The sequence below is a fragment of the Heliangelus exortis genome, chromosome 1, assembly GCF_036169615.1.
Source record: "Heliangelus exortis chromosome 1, bHelExo1.hap1, whole genome shotgun sequence".
Classification (NCBI taxonomy): domain Eukaryota; kingdom Metazoa; phylum Chordata; class Aves; order Apodiformes; family Trochilidae; genus Heliangelus; species Heliangelus exortis.
Window position 1 is genome coordinate 10,807,582 of NC_092422.1, and position 19,505 is coordinate 10,827,086.

At 43.0% G+C, this 19,505-nt stretch overlaps 1 protein-coding gene across 2 annotated transcripts; it reads right to left on the minus strand.

Annotated features, from left to right (window-relative positions):
- Positions 1-15,375, minus strand: LOC139791493 (transmembrane 4 L6 family member 1-like). Of its 2 annotated transcripts, none has more exons than XM_071733793.1 (6): positions 15,258-15,375; positions 12,192-12,374; positions 8,702-8,767; positions 3,415-3,560; positions 2,538-2,724; positions 1-2,041 (listed from the first exon to the last, which is right to left on the minus strand). In XM_071733793.1, the coding sequence occupies exons 2-6, from the start codon at positions 12,360-12,362 to the stop codon at positions 2,021-2,023; spliced, it is 591 nt and encodes a 196-aa protein (XP_071589894.1). In that variant the 5' UTR covers positions 12,363-12,374; positions 15,258-15,375; the 3' UTR covers positions 1-2,020. The 2 variants fall into 2 exon arrangements, with proteins under 2 accessions (XP_071589894.1, XP_071589903.1); XM_071733802.1 differs by having other exon boundaries at positions 15,248-15,348.
- Between the last annotated feature and the right edge of the window lie 4,130 nt (positions 15,376-19,505).

A 19,505-nucleotide genomic window follows, 5' to 3' on the forward strand; every position in this document is an offset into this window, starting at 1 on the left:
TAGCTTCAGAACATTATTTAATATTTACATATATCAGTGAGGCCAGAGATGGCACAGTTGACAGGTCAGAGGGTGTCCCCATAAGCACACAGATGTGACACTAAACATCCCTAGGACAGGACAGCTTGGAACAAGGAGGTGGCAGAAGTGCATTGCTTTTACATCTCTCAGCTGGAATTAGTGCTGCCAGGGGGTGCTGGGCCCTCTCCTGGTGCTGGCAGGGATCAGGCTGGCTTTATCATAGACACGAGAGGCAGGGAGGTAAAAATGAAGGTTGAGGGCAGTGCTGGTATTTAGGGACTGTTAAGAGCTCACAGAGCCCCTCTTCTGATGAAGGAATCTCTCCCAGGCTATGTTCTATATATTACTTCTTCCTGCCTCCTTGACTCTTTTCCTGGTTGAATTGCTTGGCTTTATTTAAATGTTTGCTTTATATGGTAGCACTGTCCAGGCTTTACTGCCAAAAATGAAGATGAGTTTTTTAAACCACCTGGAAGGTTTAGATGTACCTTAAATATTTTTTTTTTAAATTTATTTTTTATTGTTTTTAACAGAGTTATCTTTTAAGTTTTACACGTAAAATTTCCCTCTTGAAGGGGTGAAATCATGTGCCAAGGCAGTGTACATGTGGCCTCATCTTAGCAAAACTGACGTTTTCTTCCACATTTTGTATAAAGGGAACATCTATACAGAGCATTTTGTGTGTTGCATTAGAGGACAGCACAAAGAGCTGTGTATGTCTGCAGTAACTAAGTTCCAGTAACTTGCTTTAGTGTTGCAATGCAGAAGTATAAGCAGCTTTTAACTGAGAAAATTTTGAAAAATTTGACTCCAAGTGCTTAAGTACATTCTCATTTTCATAACTGCATGTGTGTGTTAAAGGTGGATAAAAATTCTCTTATAGTTTGGCTGACACAGAGAAGCCAGTGGCATGTCCAGGAATTAACCTTTGAGGAAGTCACTGAAATGATGAGGTTTCTGAAATGTGCCAGTCATGGACTTTAGCATCAAGGGCTTGATCTTGAGTGATGATGAGGAATTACACAATTCCTGGTTGTAATTACTGCTGCTGTAACACTAAGACTGATGCAATTTGTTGCCTTTTGGATCATATATCTTACTTGTTACTGGGCTGCACATAATTGACTTAATCTTTGCCAGTTAACTGCTTTATCTGTGTCATCTAGTCTAGAAGAGCTCTCCAGACCTCTGTGGAAATAACTGAGACTCATATACTCATGAGGGCAAACTTGGTGCTGAGCTTTTTCATTTTTGTTAAACAGACAAAACTCTTGCTCCAAACCCTACTGTCTGCATTGACCCTAATGCCCCTCCAGGGCTACAGCATCTCTCAGGTGCTCCTGAAGAGCTGATGTAGAATTGCACTGGACTTTGTCAAACATGACAACGTGCTGCCAAATGAGCACAGATGCTACCAAATGGGCTAAAGGAGGCTGCAAACTGCGTGCTGGAGTTGCCTTTGTGGTGTCAGTGCTTGAATTACCTCTGCGGTGGCACAAACACTGCTCAAGATATTTTCTGCTCATCCTAACTTAAATCTGGGAGTGCCCAGTTAGGAAGTTAATAGGAAGAGAGAAGTGAGCTTGGTGGGGCTTGGGGGGAAGGGAGGTTATTTACATCCAGCCTGAGACCACCTGCTTTGTGCAGCTGATAAATATGTACATTAACAATGGCTCAGATTCCTATACACACAAGTGGGCAAGTGTTGAACTTCGATCTGGGGACTGCTGTGTTTTATGCACTAGTCTGTCAGTCAGGACCTGGCAGGTTAGTGGTTTTGCCAGTACCTGAGATGTAGCAGGTGTATTTAGAGACAGAAAAATTTGGAGTCTCAGATCTAAATGATCTAGCCCATTCCCACTCTGACTTCTTTATAAAAAACTCATTTTGCCCCATGACATTTCAGAACATTTTCTTGGTCCTTTTCCCATAAATACAGCACAGTGCACTATCCTGAATCTGCTCCTCAAGGTTCCCCCTGGCATTCCTTGTAGGTCAGTCACATTCCAGAAATATTTGCCTGAAAGACAATCAATGAAAGATGGTTAAATAATATTCCAGGGGGTATCAGACAATGCACAATGTGGAATGAAAATATAAGTGAAAAGGAAGCAGTGGTGACAAATGAAACTTGAAAGAGGTTTTCTTCCATTTTGTAAAATGTAATTTTTGCTCCTGTTGATCAATGACAAACATCTCTACTTGTCATCTCTCTCACAGATGCTGGGGGTCATTACACTTTATCAAAAAGGCTTCTTGAATAGGAAGACAGCAATGCAGCTGAGCAGGTCAATAGATCACATTTCTCCACTCCTTTGAAACCCTTGAGGAGGGAGTTTTCCCTAACTACAACATGAGGAAGATACAGGTGCAAAAGCCCCCACACTGCCTCAGCTCCTCAGAGCTGCTCACGTAGGAGCTGGGCAGGTTTCTCTGATCATGGAACATCACCAGAGCCTGAAAAATAAAAGTGGTAAGAACATGAAGCACTCTGGTATGTTTTACTGGATACCAACCTTTCTTTTCCTCATACACGTGCCACATATGAAGCCAGTGAGTCCATTGATGACTTGAATAAAGCAGAGAATAGCTTCAACCACACCGATGGCCAGGAGAATAGAGAACAGAATGGTGTTCCAAAGGATGATGTTTTCAGGTTCTTTGCAAATGACCCATGTTGTCTGGTTGAACAAATAATTTTCTCTGTGATAGAGAAAATGATTGATAATATATTAGAAAATGAAAATCTGTGAATGTTTTCAGTGTTACATTTTCTGAATTTGATTGTACAATGTTAAGTGAGTCTCAGGTTCTATTACAGTTGATAAAAACTGGTGATTTTATTCAGAATTCTCTTCTGGTTTATAGCAGCACTAAGATTTAGAGGGAAAAGGTTCCTACTAGTTTAAAATGTGTCTCCATATTCTCCAGTCCCACTGTGGTAGCTCAGTCCAGTCTGCCCATCATCTCTGGATTGAATAATGTAGTTGCCAAGGTTAACTTCAAAGAGATAGAAAATATTTTTGCTTTGCATTTCAGGAGGTAGGGTAGACCCAATTCATGATGATTTAACAGATTTATGTGGCATAGTTATTAAACACTTCCTTTTTACTCTGGTGGGAGCCACAGTTCAGCAGCCTTTTGAAAGAGTGGTGCAGCCTGCACAAGGGGCTGCTGACAAGGACAACAGAAGAAACTCAGGCAGTTTGCCCAGATATGATCCTTGGTTGAAGAGATGACAAGTTGGAGCATGCTACTTAGAGAAATGTGAGTTTATTTGTAGACTGGGTGGACTGTCCTTTCACTTTGGAAAAATGCAAATTTTCTATAAGAAGGTTTCTCTGTGTGGGATTAGGGAAAGCAAAGCTGGAGAAGCCTGTAAGTGATACTCACTCCAGAGTGTCATTCCTGAAAGGGTAGAGGTATTCTCCATCACCCATGTTGCACAGAGGGCCCCAAATCAGCCCAAGAGAGGAGATGGCTGCACAATACACACCTCCAGCAAATCCCAGCACAGACAGGATCACTGAGAGCAGCATCTGAAGTGGAAAAGACCTTTGTCATTGAATGCATAGTCACTGAGTACCCAGGAAAGCTTACACTGAATGGGAAGGAAATTAGAATGACAGAATCACTGGAGCTGGAAGGGACCTCTAGATGATCCTATGGTCCAACACCACTACTAAAGCAGGATTTCCCCAAGCATCTTACACAGGACTGCATCCAGATGGGTTTGGAATATCTGCAGAGGAGACTCCACAGCCTCCCTGGGCAGCCTGTTCCAGTGTTTTGTCTCCCTCACAGTAAAAAAGTTTTTTCTCATGCTTAAATTGAACTTCCTGTGTTCCAGTTTGTGCCCCCAAACCCCTGTCCTCTTGCTGGACACTACTGAAGTGAGTCTTGCTCCAGATCTCTGTGTGTTTCTTACTCTTTGCTGAAACTCATGATAACAGTGTGATATTTGTGGAAACAAAAACCAGGTGATTTTTTGTGAGTAGTGCATCTAGTTATGTTAAAGGATTTTAGACTCTATTTGTCTTTTTTCTAAAAGTGGGTAAGGCCAGAGTGTGCTTTTTTACACAACCCATCAATGATACAAATATCTGGTGGGTCTTCTTTCAGGAAGCAAATACAAAGCCAGTACTGGCTTGATGTAGTCCACATCATGTGCTTCAGCATTTGCATCTCTTCATGAAGAGCACTTTTCTTAGACCTTGTACCAGCAGAAACGAGCATGCAGCTACTGAACCAGGTGTGAAAGCCACAGAAGACACACTAATTGTTTTTTGGAATTGATGAGGAATGCAAAAGAGCCTTTCTTATTGCTGCTTTCCTTCATTTTGCAATGGTATGATGTGGTTACCATTGCTCATGTTGAGAAATCTGAATGTGCTGCATGTGGCAATGACCAGCAGTGACCTCCAATTATCTGCATTGCACCTGCATGTTTTACATTGGCCACTCCCACAGAAACGTTACTTTTACTTTGTTTTGGGCTATTTTCCTATAGGAGGAAAAGAAAAAGGGAAATTCTGGAGGAAACTGGCAGATCTGGGATGGGGGCAAAGCATCAAGACTGCTTTGGAGTCAGGGCAGAGGCACCACTCGGGAAGAATGTGGGAAACTCTTCCATCCATGACTTGGGGTTGAAGCCAAATACCTCTGGCAACATTTGCCTGTTGCCCACAAAACCTAATAGCCCACAAAGAAGGTAGAAACCTTCTCCTAATGCCAGCTGCTCCTCAGAGTGCTGCATTACAGAGACAAATGGAAATATCCACCATCCACCCTGCAGATTTGTGACATAGTCTTGAAAACTCTTAACTAGCCAAACATGTTCAGGCTGGTGAATGCAACTGCCAGCTTGGCAGCTGATTACATTGCTGCTTTCTGTGCAACACTGCATGCTGCCAATGTGTGAACTGACTCATTTTGTGGGTCTTTTTGCCTCTAAAGCAATCCTTGAGTTAGAAGTTGCTGGGATTTCTCATGAGATTTATTTCATCAGAGCTGATTAATAGCCCTTTTTTTTTTTTTTTTTTTTTTTGCAAAGCTGGACACTCTTTGTCTTTATCTGCATGTTGGCTGAGTTGCTTTTTTAATTGGTAGCAAATTGCAGGTAATTTAATATATTGTCCCAGACCATGGCAGTGCTGGGTTGTAGCTGATGTACTGTCTCTCATAGTAAGATCACCAGCCATGCCTCTCAGTGAAGGTGAGTGACTGGTACCCTGTCTGGAACTCCTACCTACACTGACCACTTCTCCCCACCTATTTTCTCATTTACTTCTCATTTACTCATTATGCTAACAATCAATTCTAGCAGAGTATAGCAGCATGGGCATCCCAAAGGCAATCATGACAGCAAAAATTAAATGATATTTTGCTATTCTGTGGAAATGCGACAATTTAATTAACTATCATATCATCTCAACCTTTCAGTGTTTCCCCTAGCTGTACCATCTTGGTTTATCACTTGTTTTTGAAGTTTTGTACTTCCTCATTTTTGTCTTCAGTTGCCACAAGAGATCTAAGCTGGAATGCTTGAGTTGTGGAAAGTTTCTCATGGTGTTGGCCTGTTGTCTGCCTCTTGCAAAGATTTTACTGATCATTTTTGCAGATTTTTTTTGATGTTTTCCCTTCTTTATCCTTCACACAACTGGATTGTCTCTGGTGAGACAATATAGACTTTTAGCATTCATTCTTCAGGTATTTACATCAACAACTTTCGTGAAGTTATCTGGTTCCCTTTTTCTCAGCTTGTGCTGCTCTTTATTGCCCTGGTTCTTATTTCACACATATTTATTTCTTTATTTCTTTCTCTCGATGCAGTTTTTCTGGACTTAATATACTGTCTGGTTATCCAAACATCTTTGCTTACCTAGGTTTGTTGGTCTGGAAAGCCGCTATGGTTATTCTTGTTCTACTGGTAACCAGTAAGGAAGGCTTAGAGAGAAATACTGGAGTATTTTTGCTTATGCAGTGACATAAACTACATGTTGGAAACCTTTTATCCTCTTTGTGCCAATGCAGGGCATGCTTTCAGATGTGTACATATTAGGCTGAGGACATGGAAGCTTTATAAGTCTGTTACTTTCCAAAATCATTACTCCATAGTGCAAGGGTCTATTATGTTTCTAGGCAACAATTTAAAATGGGTTAATGAAAAAACTTAATGCAGGACATAACTGTGAACTGGAAGATTTAATAAAGTGAAAAAAAGATGAGAAAGTTAGTAATTATTGTTACTGTCATTGATGCTTGATCAGGGTGTAAAGGCAGGGGTGAAGTCTGAAACAACGAAACCAGGGATTGCACAAAATATAACAGGATAGAGCCCCTTTGCTGAGGAAAATGGTTATGTTCTGACTGAATAATAATTCTGATAAGTATTAATTCTTTAGCCTTCTTTTTTTCTTATGACAAGCAACGCGGAATATGTAGTGTAAATTATAATTTCATACCAAAGGTCCCAAAGCAGAAAGGTGTCTTTGGATAGAAGAAGTCTTTGGATAGAGGCTCCTCAGCCTTCACTGTGGGCTATTTCTCTGCCAGTAGATTGAAGTTGGTGGACAAGGCATTGAGAGCTGGGGACCCCATGTCAGGTTCACTCAGCCCCTCCTCATGAGGTGTTCTGGCTCTTGGGAAGTTGCTGACATCGTTCACATTTGAACCAGTCCCAGGGCTCCTCTGCTTTCCAGCTCCTGCTGACTCACATCACACCCTGCCCTGGGCACACAGCCCATAAGGTCAGGGTTCCTGAGCAACCCTGCTCTCGGTGTCCGTGCATTTCTTCCCACTCTCCCCAGAGCAAAGCTTCTGTTAGTTTTCTTCTCCTGAAGAAGCACATCATGGGCCTTCACATCTCCCTGCAGGACTCACCTCTTTTTGCATGCTTGGAATTTACTCTCCCTCAGGTGCTGTTCCAGTAGTCACAGTTATTTTTCATGTCTTTTATAGCCACTAACTCTGCTCGTGTCTTGTCTTGTCTCTACATTGGGCCACATTCTGTCTAAACCATGAATTTGTAGAGCTGTTCCTCCCATATAAAGGGGTGGGCAAATCCCACAGTCTCAGAAGACATAATTTTCAGAGATAATTTTGTTCTCTAAGCCTCTTCTCTAGTTTGGCTTGAGCAACTTCATCACCTGGCCACCATCTCCTAATCAAATAGCACATGATCAAACTTCTGTCTGGACAATATGTCCTGTATTCTGCTGTGACAGCAAATAAGGAACAGTCTGTAGGTAACTGATGAGTGATGGGAAGGTGCCAATGGGCCACCTGGCATCCATGTGCTTCTTCAAGGAATGGCTCAGACAGAGAAGGGGTGGTGGAAGGGAGTGGAGGGGCATGGGTGCTCTGCAGTGTGACCACCTGCACAGGTGGGCTGGAGGAATGAACCCAGACATTCTGGGGAAGTTTCATTCTTGCCTCTGTAATATTAAGTTCTGGGATGAAGGATGGAGAAGGGACACCTGAGATGCTGCATGAACTGAGCCCAGTTGAGCTGATTTCTCATGACTTAGGATGTTCAGCAGAGTGTGGGATGCAGCTGTTTTTCACCACCACTTTGTACATCACAAAAAAACAGGAGAAGCAACTGGCTCAGCCACTGGGTTCAGGGTGCTTAGGCTCCTGTTCCAGCTCTGCAACTGGGGTTGGCTATCATTAGCAGATCTGGTAAAATCAATGCAATGACACGTCCCTTGGGATGCACTGGCTGACATCCCAATGAAGAATGTTAGTTTGGTATTATGAATAATGAATTGAGCTACGTAAAACATCTTCTCATGGATCAAACTAAAAAATTTGTGGAAGAGTACAGCAGAGACGTGCTTTGTTGTATGGAATCTCTTATTCCACACTTCTTCTGGGAAGCATGCAGACTAAAAAAACCCAAACATTTCTAAATTAGTTTATTCTGGCTAATAATGCTAACCACATGGAAATGTGTGCCCAGAGCTTGAGGCTCAGTGGAGATGCCTATGTAGCATGTTGCTTTATAATATTCTTAATTATAAATGGAAAAAAATCTCTCTGGGCTTTCTCAGGATAACTAAGAACCCAAATTGCATTTGCACCTTTTGTGTGTACAACAGTCAGGGAAATCCATGCTATGGAATCAAAGCCTTCCCCGTGGACCAGCCCCCAGGAAGCAGTGCTGGCTTCTTGTTGCCAGCAGCAGCAGCTCAGGCTTTTGGCATGGGCCTGTAAAGCAGAGAATGTATCTTCCACTATTCTGATAAACAGGCAGGAACCTGTGGAAAAACAGCCTGCCATGGAAGAGGATATAAGGGAAACAGGGCCAGGTGAGTGCAGAGAGGACAGGCAGCCATCTCAGCCTTTAGGATTGCCCTGAGCAGGAGGAAGCTGGAGCCATGCTTTGCCTCATGGGGGTTGAAGTAAAGTCGTTTTGTCCTTCTCTGCCCTGACTGATATGGCAGAGTAGGATTTCCTTCATATCAGTGGCTGCAATGTCACAACATTCTTGTTGGCTAGCTGAGCTTGCTGAGCTGAGCCCAGGGACGCTGTAGATCAAGCTCCTCTTCTGCATTTTCCTGACATGGCTGTTGCTGGTGGATGGTTTGTCATTGTACATTTCCACCTGCTGAACAGCCATTTAAGGCCTATTGTGCAAACCCCATGGTGCCGTTTCAACACTTAAATATCCACTTACCCCACATCTGTTAGCGCAACATCCTGCTCCGCCTGCTCCCAGCATCATGGATGCTGGCAAAATAACCTGTTTTAAAAAAAACACAAGGTGAATTGGTGTGCAGTGCTTCTGCTGGGAAGTTTCTTAAAGTCTAGGACCTGAGGAGTCATGTTCCTCAAATGCAATCTGGCTTCTGCCTTTCCTCTGTGAGTTACACCTGCTTAGGTGTTGGTGCTTGCTGAAGAGTAGCTCAGGAAGAAGCACAGCATTGCAGCTAGAGCTGGCTGGCAAGTTTCTGGTACAGTCATTTTTCTTGCTGAAGCTAGACTGCTTTTTTACAGCAGATTATTTTTTTCAGGAACAAATCTGCCAGTTTTGAGAAAATGGAATTTCTGCTGAGAAAAGGTGTGTCATGGGAGTAAGAATTATGTCACTTTAAATCTAAGCATCCTGGTCTGGATTATAGTTGGGAAATCAGCCTTAAACTTCCCGAAACACACCTGACTTTGGTTCTTGGTGCTAAGCTGCTGGAAAACTTACAAAATAGACTTCACTCAACAGGGAACTCTCAGTTCACATCAGCTTTCTCTATGGTGATTATCAGGTGGAGCTGGACTGATACAATGCAGTCAGTAACCCCCTGTGTCTCAGGATATAATGCCACCTTATACAGGCACTCTGGAGATAGGAAAAAATTCATTAAGTTTGGTAGCTAGAGGGTAAGAAAACTTGTGGGTCCAGCTGTGCAGCCAGAGCACTCTGCTGCCTTGTCTCTGCCCTCCTCTGCTTGTGCAAGTGTCTCAAAGTACAGTGCCAGAAAATGGGCATTTGAGAAAGTAGGAAATGGTCCCCATAAAGTTGATGAAGGAGGAAGAATCCCCAAACAAAGGAACAAAAACCGCTATAAAAGAAGCCCCTGAATATATATTGGAGAGATACTGTCCCATGTAGGGCAGGAAGAGCAGGAACCCAGGGTAAGTGAAGCCCAGAACATTTATATGTGTAGTGTGAGTACCTCTATCAGAATGTGTAGGACAGTGTTATGAAATATACTTAGATCTGCAGCCCCCTAAATATTTTTCAAAGCATTTGCTCCCTGTTGCCTATTATGCACAGCCCAGAGGCAGGCTCCAGCACCAACAGCAGTTGCTGGACCACAGCTGGAGGCCTGCAGATGTAGAGCACTGAAGTTAAGAAGAGCTTCCTCTTCCTGGAAAGAAGTCAGCTCTTAAACAATCACTGCAGGTCCCTAAGGCAGCCACAGCCCCAGCCCCAGCATGCCACTGTCTGGCACTCAGAAGGAGAGCCAATACCTCTGCCCATCAAACCAGCACTCCCTTTCCTCCAGGGCTGTCTTTCTTCTTTGGAGGTTTCCCATCTAAGCTGTAAACACCTTTGTGTCATTTATTAGCCTGGCTCAGGATGAAGGGTTTGCTTGGCAGCTTTTTTTTTTTCTTTTTTTTTTTTTTTTCCTGCCTTTTGACAGAAGAATGAGAATTTGCTAGATTTGGCTGTTGTCAGTAAATCGAGGGCTGTGTGAAACCCATGGCTCAGTCAGGCATTTCCTGGTGTTGCACACAGGTTTTCTGTCAGGCAAGACATTACTGTGACACATGGAGCCAGTCATTCCCTCTTTACACCCTGAACTTTTGAAATAAGGAAACGGAGATTTTTTTACGTCATACAAATCATCATTAGAGAAGCAGCAGAGGAGGAGGGTGGGACAGGCTGTTCAGCCAAGGGGTGCTCTGAGGACCTGGGTGTTGGTCTGGACGTGAAGATCTGGGGGATAGGCAGGTTTTCTGGCTCACAGAACCAGGCCAGGCTGCTATGAAGTTTTTCTCACAGCCCTGGCTGTGGAGGCAATGTCCTGGTCACAGGGAGATTCTCCGATCTTGGGCAACCTGATTTCCTGAATTTCCTTTGGGAAGAAGGTGGGTGCATGGAGAAACCTGCTGCAATCTGGCCTGTCCTCACTGTACAGTCAGGATATGGACCAGGCTCCTGTCATGGGCCATTCTGTACCTAGCTTAGCTCCCTAGGAGGTCCAGAAGTCAGTCCTCATTTTGCCATGCTTCCAGCACCTGGAAAATGGGACTGATGATAATGCTTCATTTCCCCTTCTCTTCACCTGTGGGCATTTGTTATGCTGCTTTCTGGAAAACACGTACACTCAACAGCATAGTTTGTGGATCAATAATTACTCTTAGTGCTGTGTTTTGAAGGTCGATGCAAATTTTTCCTTCCCTCCCACTTGCTGCTTTTGGTTTCATGTGTGCAGTGATGGCCACAGGGGAGCCTCTCTAGAAGCCTGGAAAGAATGAATGTTCTCAATGAGCCTGTGATGCTTTCATGCCTAACATCTGCCTTCCCTTTCATTGAATGCCAATGACTCCTGGGCTTCCCATGGTTTTCCATAGGTCTCTCATGTAGTTCCCTTTCCTTTAGGTTTCCTTACACAAACTCATGCTTAGGTTCAAGCTCAGCATGAGTAACAGGCCCAAGTGGAAGCTAGAAGAGGAAAGCAAGCTGCTGGTGGAGAACATTTTATTGAATGATCTTATACCATGCTTCTGCTTTGGGAAACAGAAGTCTGAACCACAATCATTGTAGCTTCTCCATAGACATAAGTGACTTAAGTGGTAGCTGCATCATAGCCTGACTGAATGAAATTTGCTTTTTTCTAAGTTAATTATTCTTAAACAAACTTTTTTCCCCTCTTTCTTTTATTTTTTTTTCTTTGTAGCTCTGTGCCAGTCTACCATCTGCATTGGCTGTATAACATCCAGTAAATGTATGCATGTTATTCTCTTAGCTTTTTATCTGCACTTGGGTGGATAATTGGAAGACCATAAAGGGACCAGACTTTCCAATGCAGTGGTAAGATCAGTGTTCCCAAACATGTTCCCTTTTAGTTATGGGCTTTCACATAAAAGGAATCTTTTCTGAGTGGTGGGATGGAGAACTGGCTATAGAAAATCACATACAAACCAGATCAAACCCACAAGGCAGTAGGTGGGTGTGTGGGAATGCAGGCAGCATTTGGGATAGAAGGCATTTGCACTGAGTGTTGGCTGGGTTTCTACTGAAATGTGTCCCAGGTTTGCCCTTAATGTTTTGGGGTTTTTTTTTGTGAATTATGTGACCATAAATCAGATAGAGGAGGTGCAGACAATAGTGAAAACTCACCACCTCCAGCTGAGCTTAGGACTTCAGCTTTGCTTTGGCTCCTGGAGGATGAACAACCTTGTCACCCTTCTCTGAAGAAGTCAGTCCTATTGCTTCTTCCTGACTTGGAGTCTGGTAGTTATTTCAGGAATGCCTTGTACTCTTGAGATTAGGGAATTCAGTATCAGATGTAGTTTCTCAGTCCCATACACATTCCCAATTAAGCTGCTCACATGTTCATGCAAAACAAATTTGTCTGACTTTTTTTTTGTTAACAGAGGTGTTCTTAGCCATTAATTTAAAACAAAATTCATAAGAAATGTTAGCAACACTTCTCCCTTACCAGTATCCCAGCTCCCAGAATGCCATGGAAAAACCAGACCAGGTCAGTTATCTCATTGATCTGCAGAACCTGTCCATTGGGGAAGTACAGGAGGATGTTGGAGACGATGGCACATGCTGCAAGAGGGAAGAGGGTGATCCCAATGCACTTTGAACACCTCCCTGTGCACATGGCAGCTCTCTCCTGAGGAAAGACATAGGGAGGTTTGGGTTATAGCAGTGCAGGGAGCATGGGATTTCAGCAGTTTTGTTCTTCAGTGAAAGAAGAATCAGTTTTGAAGCAAGAAATGTTCCTGTCAAGAATTGCACAGGTAATCCTGTTCTACAGAGCCTGTTCCCTTCGAGTCTTTATTTAAAATTGAATTATAAAAAACTGTAACATTCCATTGAATTTATTTACGATTGCCAGGATTAAACATGTGTTGGTACGAAATGAGCAGAGAGTTTCATTTTAGTTGTTAGTGGACAATATTCTGCCCATTGGGAACATTACTAAAAAAACCATAGCTGCACCAATTAATACCTCATTGTCAGACTTCATGCTAGGTGGACAAGGATGTGGATGCAGCAGGCTGGCTGGGACAAGTGTCCTGGGAAGCACTGAGGGTCTAGAAGAGCAGGAAATTATTGCTGGGAATGCCATAGAAAGTTCAACCCTGCCTTGCTTGGGCAACAGGGCAAGCCTCACCAGGGCCCTTACCAGATAGTTTTTCTCTATTTCATCAAAAATAAGCTGTCAGCAAGAACTGGAGAAACTTTCATTACTGTTTCCTGTGATATGGTTATTCTACAGATAAGGGTAGATGAAACTGTGTTATAAGGGTGTTTGTCACCCGTCCTAAAATATCTGAAAAACTGGAAGTTTTTCTAATCCTATGGCTATTTGCTAAGGGCAAGTCACAAAGCCATCCCACTTCTTTGTCAGAGATCTGCCATAAAGTGCAAAGCACACAGTAGTGATGTTCTTCTTTTAAAACCAAAGAATCATCTTTCAAAATCAAAGAATCTACAGAAATGAAGCACTGGTTGAAAGGGATCTCTGCATATCTCCAGTCCAACCTCCTGCTGCAAGCAGGAATACCACCAACACTTGCTTACTGTGAGCTCTGAAATCCCCAAAGGATGGAGCTACCACCACTTCTCTGGGTCACATATTGCAGGGTTGCCCCGATCTTTTGGTAAAAAAGTCTTTCCTCATGCCCAAGCTGAATGTCCCAAGCTGTAGATGTGGATGTTACTGCTCATTATATCCTCTCCCACTGCCCCATCACCTCTGTCACTCCCTTCCAAGTTTGTTGTAGGCTGCTATTGGATCCCTCTTCAACAAAGTGAACAACCTCAGCTCATACAGCACCCGGGCTGTGATCTGCAGCCAAAGGGAAAAGCCTGATCAGTGCAGAAATGGATCCACAGATATTTCTCTGTTTCAGGTTAGAAATTACAGACTACAGGGACAGGGATTACTGAACTTTCACACTGTCATTAATTTTATGGCACAAACTGATTGACATTTTATTGCAGCTTCACCTTAAGGCTTTCAGATGCATAAATACACAAAATTCTGCTCCCTGGGCTTCTGCCCTTGGGGAAAGCTGACAGTTTGTGACAAAGATGGCTTTGGTGTCCCATGAGCAAGCTACAAAATGTGAGAGAAGGAGGCTGATCAGAAGATGCAGCATTTCACCCCACACTCCCACAGGAAATGTGGTCTTGGAAATGTGTGGGAATAAGCAAGTCCCTGAGCAGTGAAATGTCCCGCAGCTCAGCCATGGGTGTCAGCTAATTCTGGAAGTTTTGTGGCAAAAGTTGGTGTTAAGAAGGAATTAAGTGGACTGGGAGTACAGAAATCACTCAAGGTTGGGTTCCTCTGTGAAGAAAGCCCAGGTGAAAGACAGCATGAAGATATTTGAGAAAGCCAAAGATGGACAGAGGCACCCAGCCTTGCTGAGAGAGCAGGGACAGGGAAGAGGTGAGGTAAGGCATGAAGACAAACCAATATCCTCAGAACTTTGTAACTGAGAGGGAAAACAGAAAGACTTTATGGGATGCTGTATGTTGTGGAGACTTCTTCTGAGTTTGCATTTCTTTAGTATTGTTCTCTGCTGCTGTAAGCTTAATAAGAGCACTGTGCTTACGTGCCTTTTCTTCTGAGCATTTTATAGCCATGCTATGCTTTCTAACCCAGCTTTAAAAGAAGTTAACTGACATTAAATTATTCTAGAAGGGAACATGCTTAAGAGAGATGCATCTTGGTTTGCAGTCATTACCTGTTTTTTATACAGTGCTCAAAATTGGGCAGGACATAATGCAAACCCCTGGAAAAAAACCCAGCTCAAAGAGTTAAAAATCTAAGCAGCCTGAAAATGTTCAAATGAAAGATGAATCAAAGAGGGAGTGGAGGGAGATGGAAAGAATACTGGATATTTCATCCATCTTTTTCTGAAATACTCAACCCATCTGCTGTTTTTTTTTTCCCACACTGCCTTTCACCCATCTGCTTTCCTGACTTATTCCAGCTTTGCCTTTCTATGTGTTTTCCCAACCTCACCCACTTCCCTTCTGCAGAAAAAAGTGAACAAGCACAGACACAGCCTGGTCTCCTTCTATAAAAGCCGAGTCTTGTAGGTGAGTTATAAATTCTCTTCTGTATCTTTTGTGCATAGCTGGAGGGCCTGGTTCTTGCCCAGTGTGAAGCAACACAATGCTGCTTTGGCTGGAAGAGCAAAGGTTTCCAGCCCATTCCCTCTGACCTCTCTCAATACCACTTCAGACTACAAGGAGAACTTTACCCAAACATCAATCACCAGACCTAGTGAGAGCCTCTACCACCAAAATCAGTGTCACTTTGCTACCTGTGTACATTAGAGGACCTGATCATGTTATTACAGCTTAGGAAAACACACTGGGTTGCCAGAAGCACTCAAAACACTTTAGTAATTCAGCAAATAAAAGCACTTTTACAGCTTCATTAAGCGAGGCGGCTAGAGCAAGCTTCTAATTTTTAGCTAGGGTTTTAGAAAAATTTGCCTCTTAATGTTAAGGAAAACATGTAAACACCTTTGCTTACCTTCTACACAGGGCTAAGATGGCCTCCAGGCTCCCCACAGCTGGCTTCAGGCTTTCTGGCTCCCCTCTCCTGGAGCACAGCAAGGTTTTTGAGTGATGGCCTCTATTAAACAAATAGCTGTTTCTGTCTGGAGCATGAGGAAACATCCCAAGTTACCCCTGGTTGGCCAGCACGAGGCTGGCACGTCACCCGGCCTCATTGATTGTTTGAAGGCAGGGTTCCAGTGGTCAATGCCTTGCTCCCCCAGGGCAGACAGATTGGAGCAATGGAGACCTTTTTACTACCACAACCATTTCAGCCTCAGCAATCTGGCAGGAGAGGAGAGGCTGGAGGTAGCTGGGAGTGCAAACCTGCAAAGAGGAACAGTGGGAATAGGGCAGAGAAGAGGGATGAAGCAGGAGGTGGTGGCACAGCAAAGTCTGGATATTGGTGTTGGAGTCATCTGCTGAAGAGTGGGTTGTGGGTGTTAAAATTAAACAGAATTTTTGCTCCAAAGGGTGCTGCTGGGAGAGCTGTGTGAAGAGAGGGGGTGGAAATGGAATGGAAGAAAATAAAATTCTTAATGAGACAGGGCTAAAAAGAAGGAGAAGGAAACAAAGGCTGGAGATGAGAGAGGTGTGACAAAAGGGGAAGGAAAAACATTTCTAAGGATGAGTGAGAACATGGAAGGAAAGCAGAAGATTTGCTTTGGCAGAGAAGAGAAAGGTAGAAGAGACACTAGGGAATGGGCCAAGATATGAAAAACACAACGAAGAATATGAAGAAACAATAAAATTAAACTGGGAGAAAGCTCATACGGAGGAAAAGGGTCTTCCTTTTGTACAAAAATGTCATTTCAATCTATTGAAACACTAACACGTAAGCATATGTTACATGGTAGGTTAGATTTGGGCCATGTTATGCTGGGAATATGCTCAGATTCCTCTCTTTGACTGAAAACATCCTTTCTCTGGCAGCCTGCTGTTGCCTTCTTCTCAACATCCAGATGGAAGGATAACTTGATCACAAAAACATAAATGAAAGGGGCACATGAGTGAAAGAAAGATGGAAAATATTCCACTCTCCACCCTGTCATCTCTCAGCTTTATTCTCTAATCTCACTATTAAAGATTGGTTGTGTAGGCTGGACAAATCATCTCACATTATTTTGGACAACCGTGAGATAGATGTCACCCCAGGCTGAATTTATTCCTTGTGAGAAACCCAGACAGTTTTAAGGAGATAAAAAACCCACAACATTTATTTCAGTAGGTTGCAAGATTTGTTGTAAGGTTACAGTAAACCATGAAATGGTGAAAGAATCTCAACACTGGTCTAGATGATCTAGATGTTGATGTTGGCATCTGTGGTCAGACAAATCACATACAAGAGAACTACCAGTGTGTCACTGGCTGCAAAAGAGAGCTGCAAAAGCAGAGGGGCAAAGCCTGGGACCTCAGTCCCCAGGTTGCACATTTAATGCCACCAGTGTCAGAGGATGCAGGGGAAGGTTGTCTTCATCACTGCCTCACAGCTGAGGCAGTGGGGGGATCTGCCAGTTTGTGTAGAGAATCAAGAAGCAAACAAGGAAACTCAATAATGATACTTAAGATGAACTCACTCAAAATCTCATATCCTGGTTGTTTGGAATTTGTATTGATTCTTACTCTGTAATATGTCTAAGGTACCACCTCTCCCATCCTCACAAAGCTAACATCCTAATTTGGGCTCAGCATTCTTGATTTTGATTCCTCTTTTCTCCGATTTTTCCCAGCTCGTAGCTCTCTAGGATGATGTTCAAGGTTCATCTCTGTAGTTTGCCATCTGCACTGTGTCTCCAGCACTACACATTCCTTTACTGACCTGGTTAACTTCTCTTCATCTTCCAAAGCCTACCCCATATGCCTACCATACTTCATCTACCACTTAACATTTAGTGTCTAAATTTGTTACACAGACCTGATTATGTCTCTTAATTTCAAATACCTCTCAGTGCCATTCTCCACTTAAAGCTTAATGGTTTTTCAGGCAAGTACACCATGAGCAGAACTGATATTGTGTTAGTGCTGTGCTTTTTCATTCGCCTACAGCAATCTGTTGGCGTTTTTTTCTGCTATAGAGACTTTAAAACTATTTGGGACAAGTTTAGAGTTTTCGTTTATGTTTGCACAACACTTTGTCCTCAAGGGCTTAACTCAAAATTAGTGCTTCTAGTCATTACAGAAAAATAAAAATACTGACAAGCTATAGTAATCACAACTCTATGATGGCTTAAATAATATCTTTAGATTTGTATATTTCAGTCTTTTATGAGGTCTGAACTAAATACTGCTCATTGTGAAGTACAGAAGGAATGCCAAAAAGAAGAGTACTATAAGTCTGTATTAATGCCAGAGAGCCTGGCTTCTGCCTGTTTTTCTGAAGTGATAGACTCATCCTAAAAAAATGATAAAAACAAGCTCCAAACCTCTTAGAAAAACTGAGTTTTGCCTGTGAAGTGTTTGGTGGCTAAGCTGAGTGTATACAAATGTGTACATCTATTTTTCCCCCTGCAATATTGACTTTGAAGGCAGTGAAAGCATTTTGTGTTCCACTCATCAATGACTCCTGGTTCTATTGACTTACTGCACAACAGCTCTGGTCCTTCTTTTGTTTCTAGCCTTTTAGTCATAAACTCTACTAATTTTGCAGTTACACCTGGTAGCACAGGTACTGAGAGAGGAAATACAGATACATGAGAAATCCTGTTCATCACACCATTCCAGCCCTGCAATTTCCCTGGGTGGTGCAATGTGAGATATAAAAACTGAAGAACCAGAGCCCTGTGGTTTTTGAAGGGCATATCTGACTGCCCACTTGCTCTATTAATAGAGGTGCCCGTTTGCAGTGCAGCTGCAGCCCACTGATGAGAAAATGCCCTTTTTGCTGTTGATGTGCTCTGTAAAAAGGTGTCAGGTGGCTCTGCTCTCATTTATTCTAGCACAAATCAGAAGTGTTTCCTCTGAAGCCAAAACTTTATTCCAAGCCCACAGTGACAACTCCACACAATTTAATTTGGCACTTTGGCACCATGACACAAATTACTTTTGCTGCTGTTAACTTTGCTGTTAGTGTTCTCTTCAACTGTAGGAAAGGGAGGTCAATTTTCCTGAGAAAGAATCAGTAAGTTTCTTCAAAATGGGCTGACTCTGAGGAGGTTTGTGAGCTTTGTTATGTGAGTACCTGCCCTGGTGTCCCAGCTGGCTCTCCCTGCTCTTGCAGCATGCACCCAGGTTAATATCCAATAGCATGAGGATGCTCTGCTAGACAGAAACAACAAGGTAGAAACAGCAGTACCAGCATTATTTGGGTTTTCCTTTATCCAGAGGATCCCAGACCCATATAGCCCCAGCCAAAAAAGAGCAGTTCACATGGCAAGAGCACCGAGGAGAATCCAGAGCTGCAAGATGGAGAAAAGGTTCAACTCTGACTCAGTCTGATATAGCAATAGAAAGCAATTGAATAATTGTGTAGTGCAGGTTATAATACTTATACTAAGAATATATATGAGTTTAAAGAGGTAGAATGAATGTTTTCCTGGATTAGATTTGAAATAGGCTCTCCATGCTCTGCAGGGGTGGGATGGTGCACAGCATACACTGGACCTGCACTTCATGGTACCACAGTTTAAATGTCACATGGATGCTCTTTTCTTCTATTTTCCCTATTTTGCCATTTTTTAAAAAACTCTTTATTTCCCTTTCTCTCTCCTTTTTATATATAATACCTTTTCCTACATGCTCCAACTCTCTGCTCTGTGAGCTGACATCCTGTTGACCACAGGTTTCCCTCCCTGATGGCAGCACACAGGTCATTGCCCCTGGGGACATCAGTGCCACTGCCAAGAGACAGCCCTCTGGGAATAATCCACATGGTTACCAGTGACACAGGGAGCACGGGGCACCCCAGCCAACACTCTGCAGAAGCACTTGTGGGGATGAGGGAAGGCGCTGATAAAATACCCAGTGAGCTCTGCCTGTCCAGCAAGGACACACCCACTGCTTCCCTGTGTTCATCTGAGTTATCACAAAGTTCATTTTATTTAATTACCTGAGTGTTTTGTCCAGGGATGGCACTGTGCCAGCCCCCTGTTTTCTATAATGGCAATGAACCATGACCTGTGGCCAAGGGTTGTTTGTGATCCTAACAGAACAACACTGTCACTATTCAATATTAAAATAATTAGAGGTCTGTGCTTTCATTTTGCTGCTTTTGTGCAACACTTCTTTC

What these genes read in the sequence shown, in the direction of transcription:
- LOC139791493 (XM_071733793.1), bottom strand. Translation starts at nt 12,362, where the DNA reads ATGTGCACAGGGAGGTGTTCAAAGTGCATTGGGATCACCCTCTTCCCT. An exon ending in TTCTGGGAGCTGGGATACTG is followed by an intron (nt 8,768 to 12,191) that starts GTAAGGGAGAAG and finishes TTTTTAAAACAG; the next exon opens with GTTATTTTGCCAGCATCCAT. An exon ending in CGTGTATGAGGAAAAGAAAG is followed by an intron (nt 2,042 to 2,537) that starts GTTGGTATCCAG and finishes ATTGTCTTTCAG; the next exon opens with GCAAATATTTCTGGAATGTG.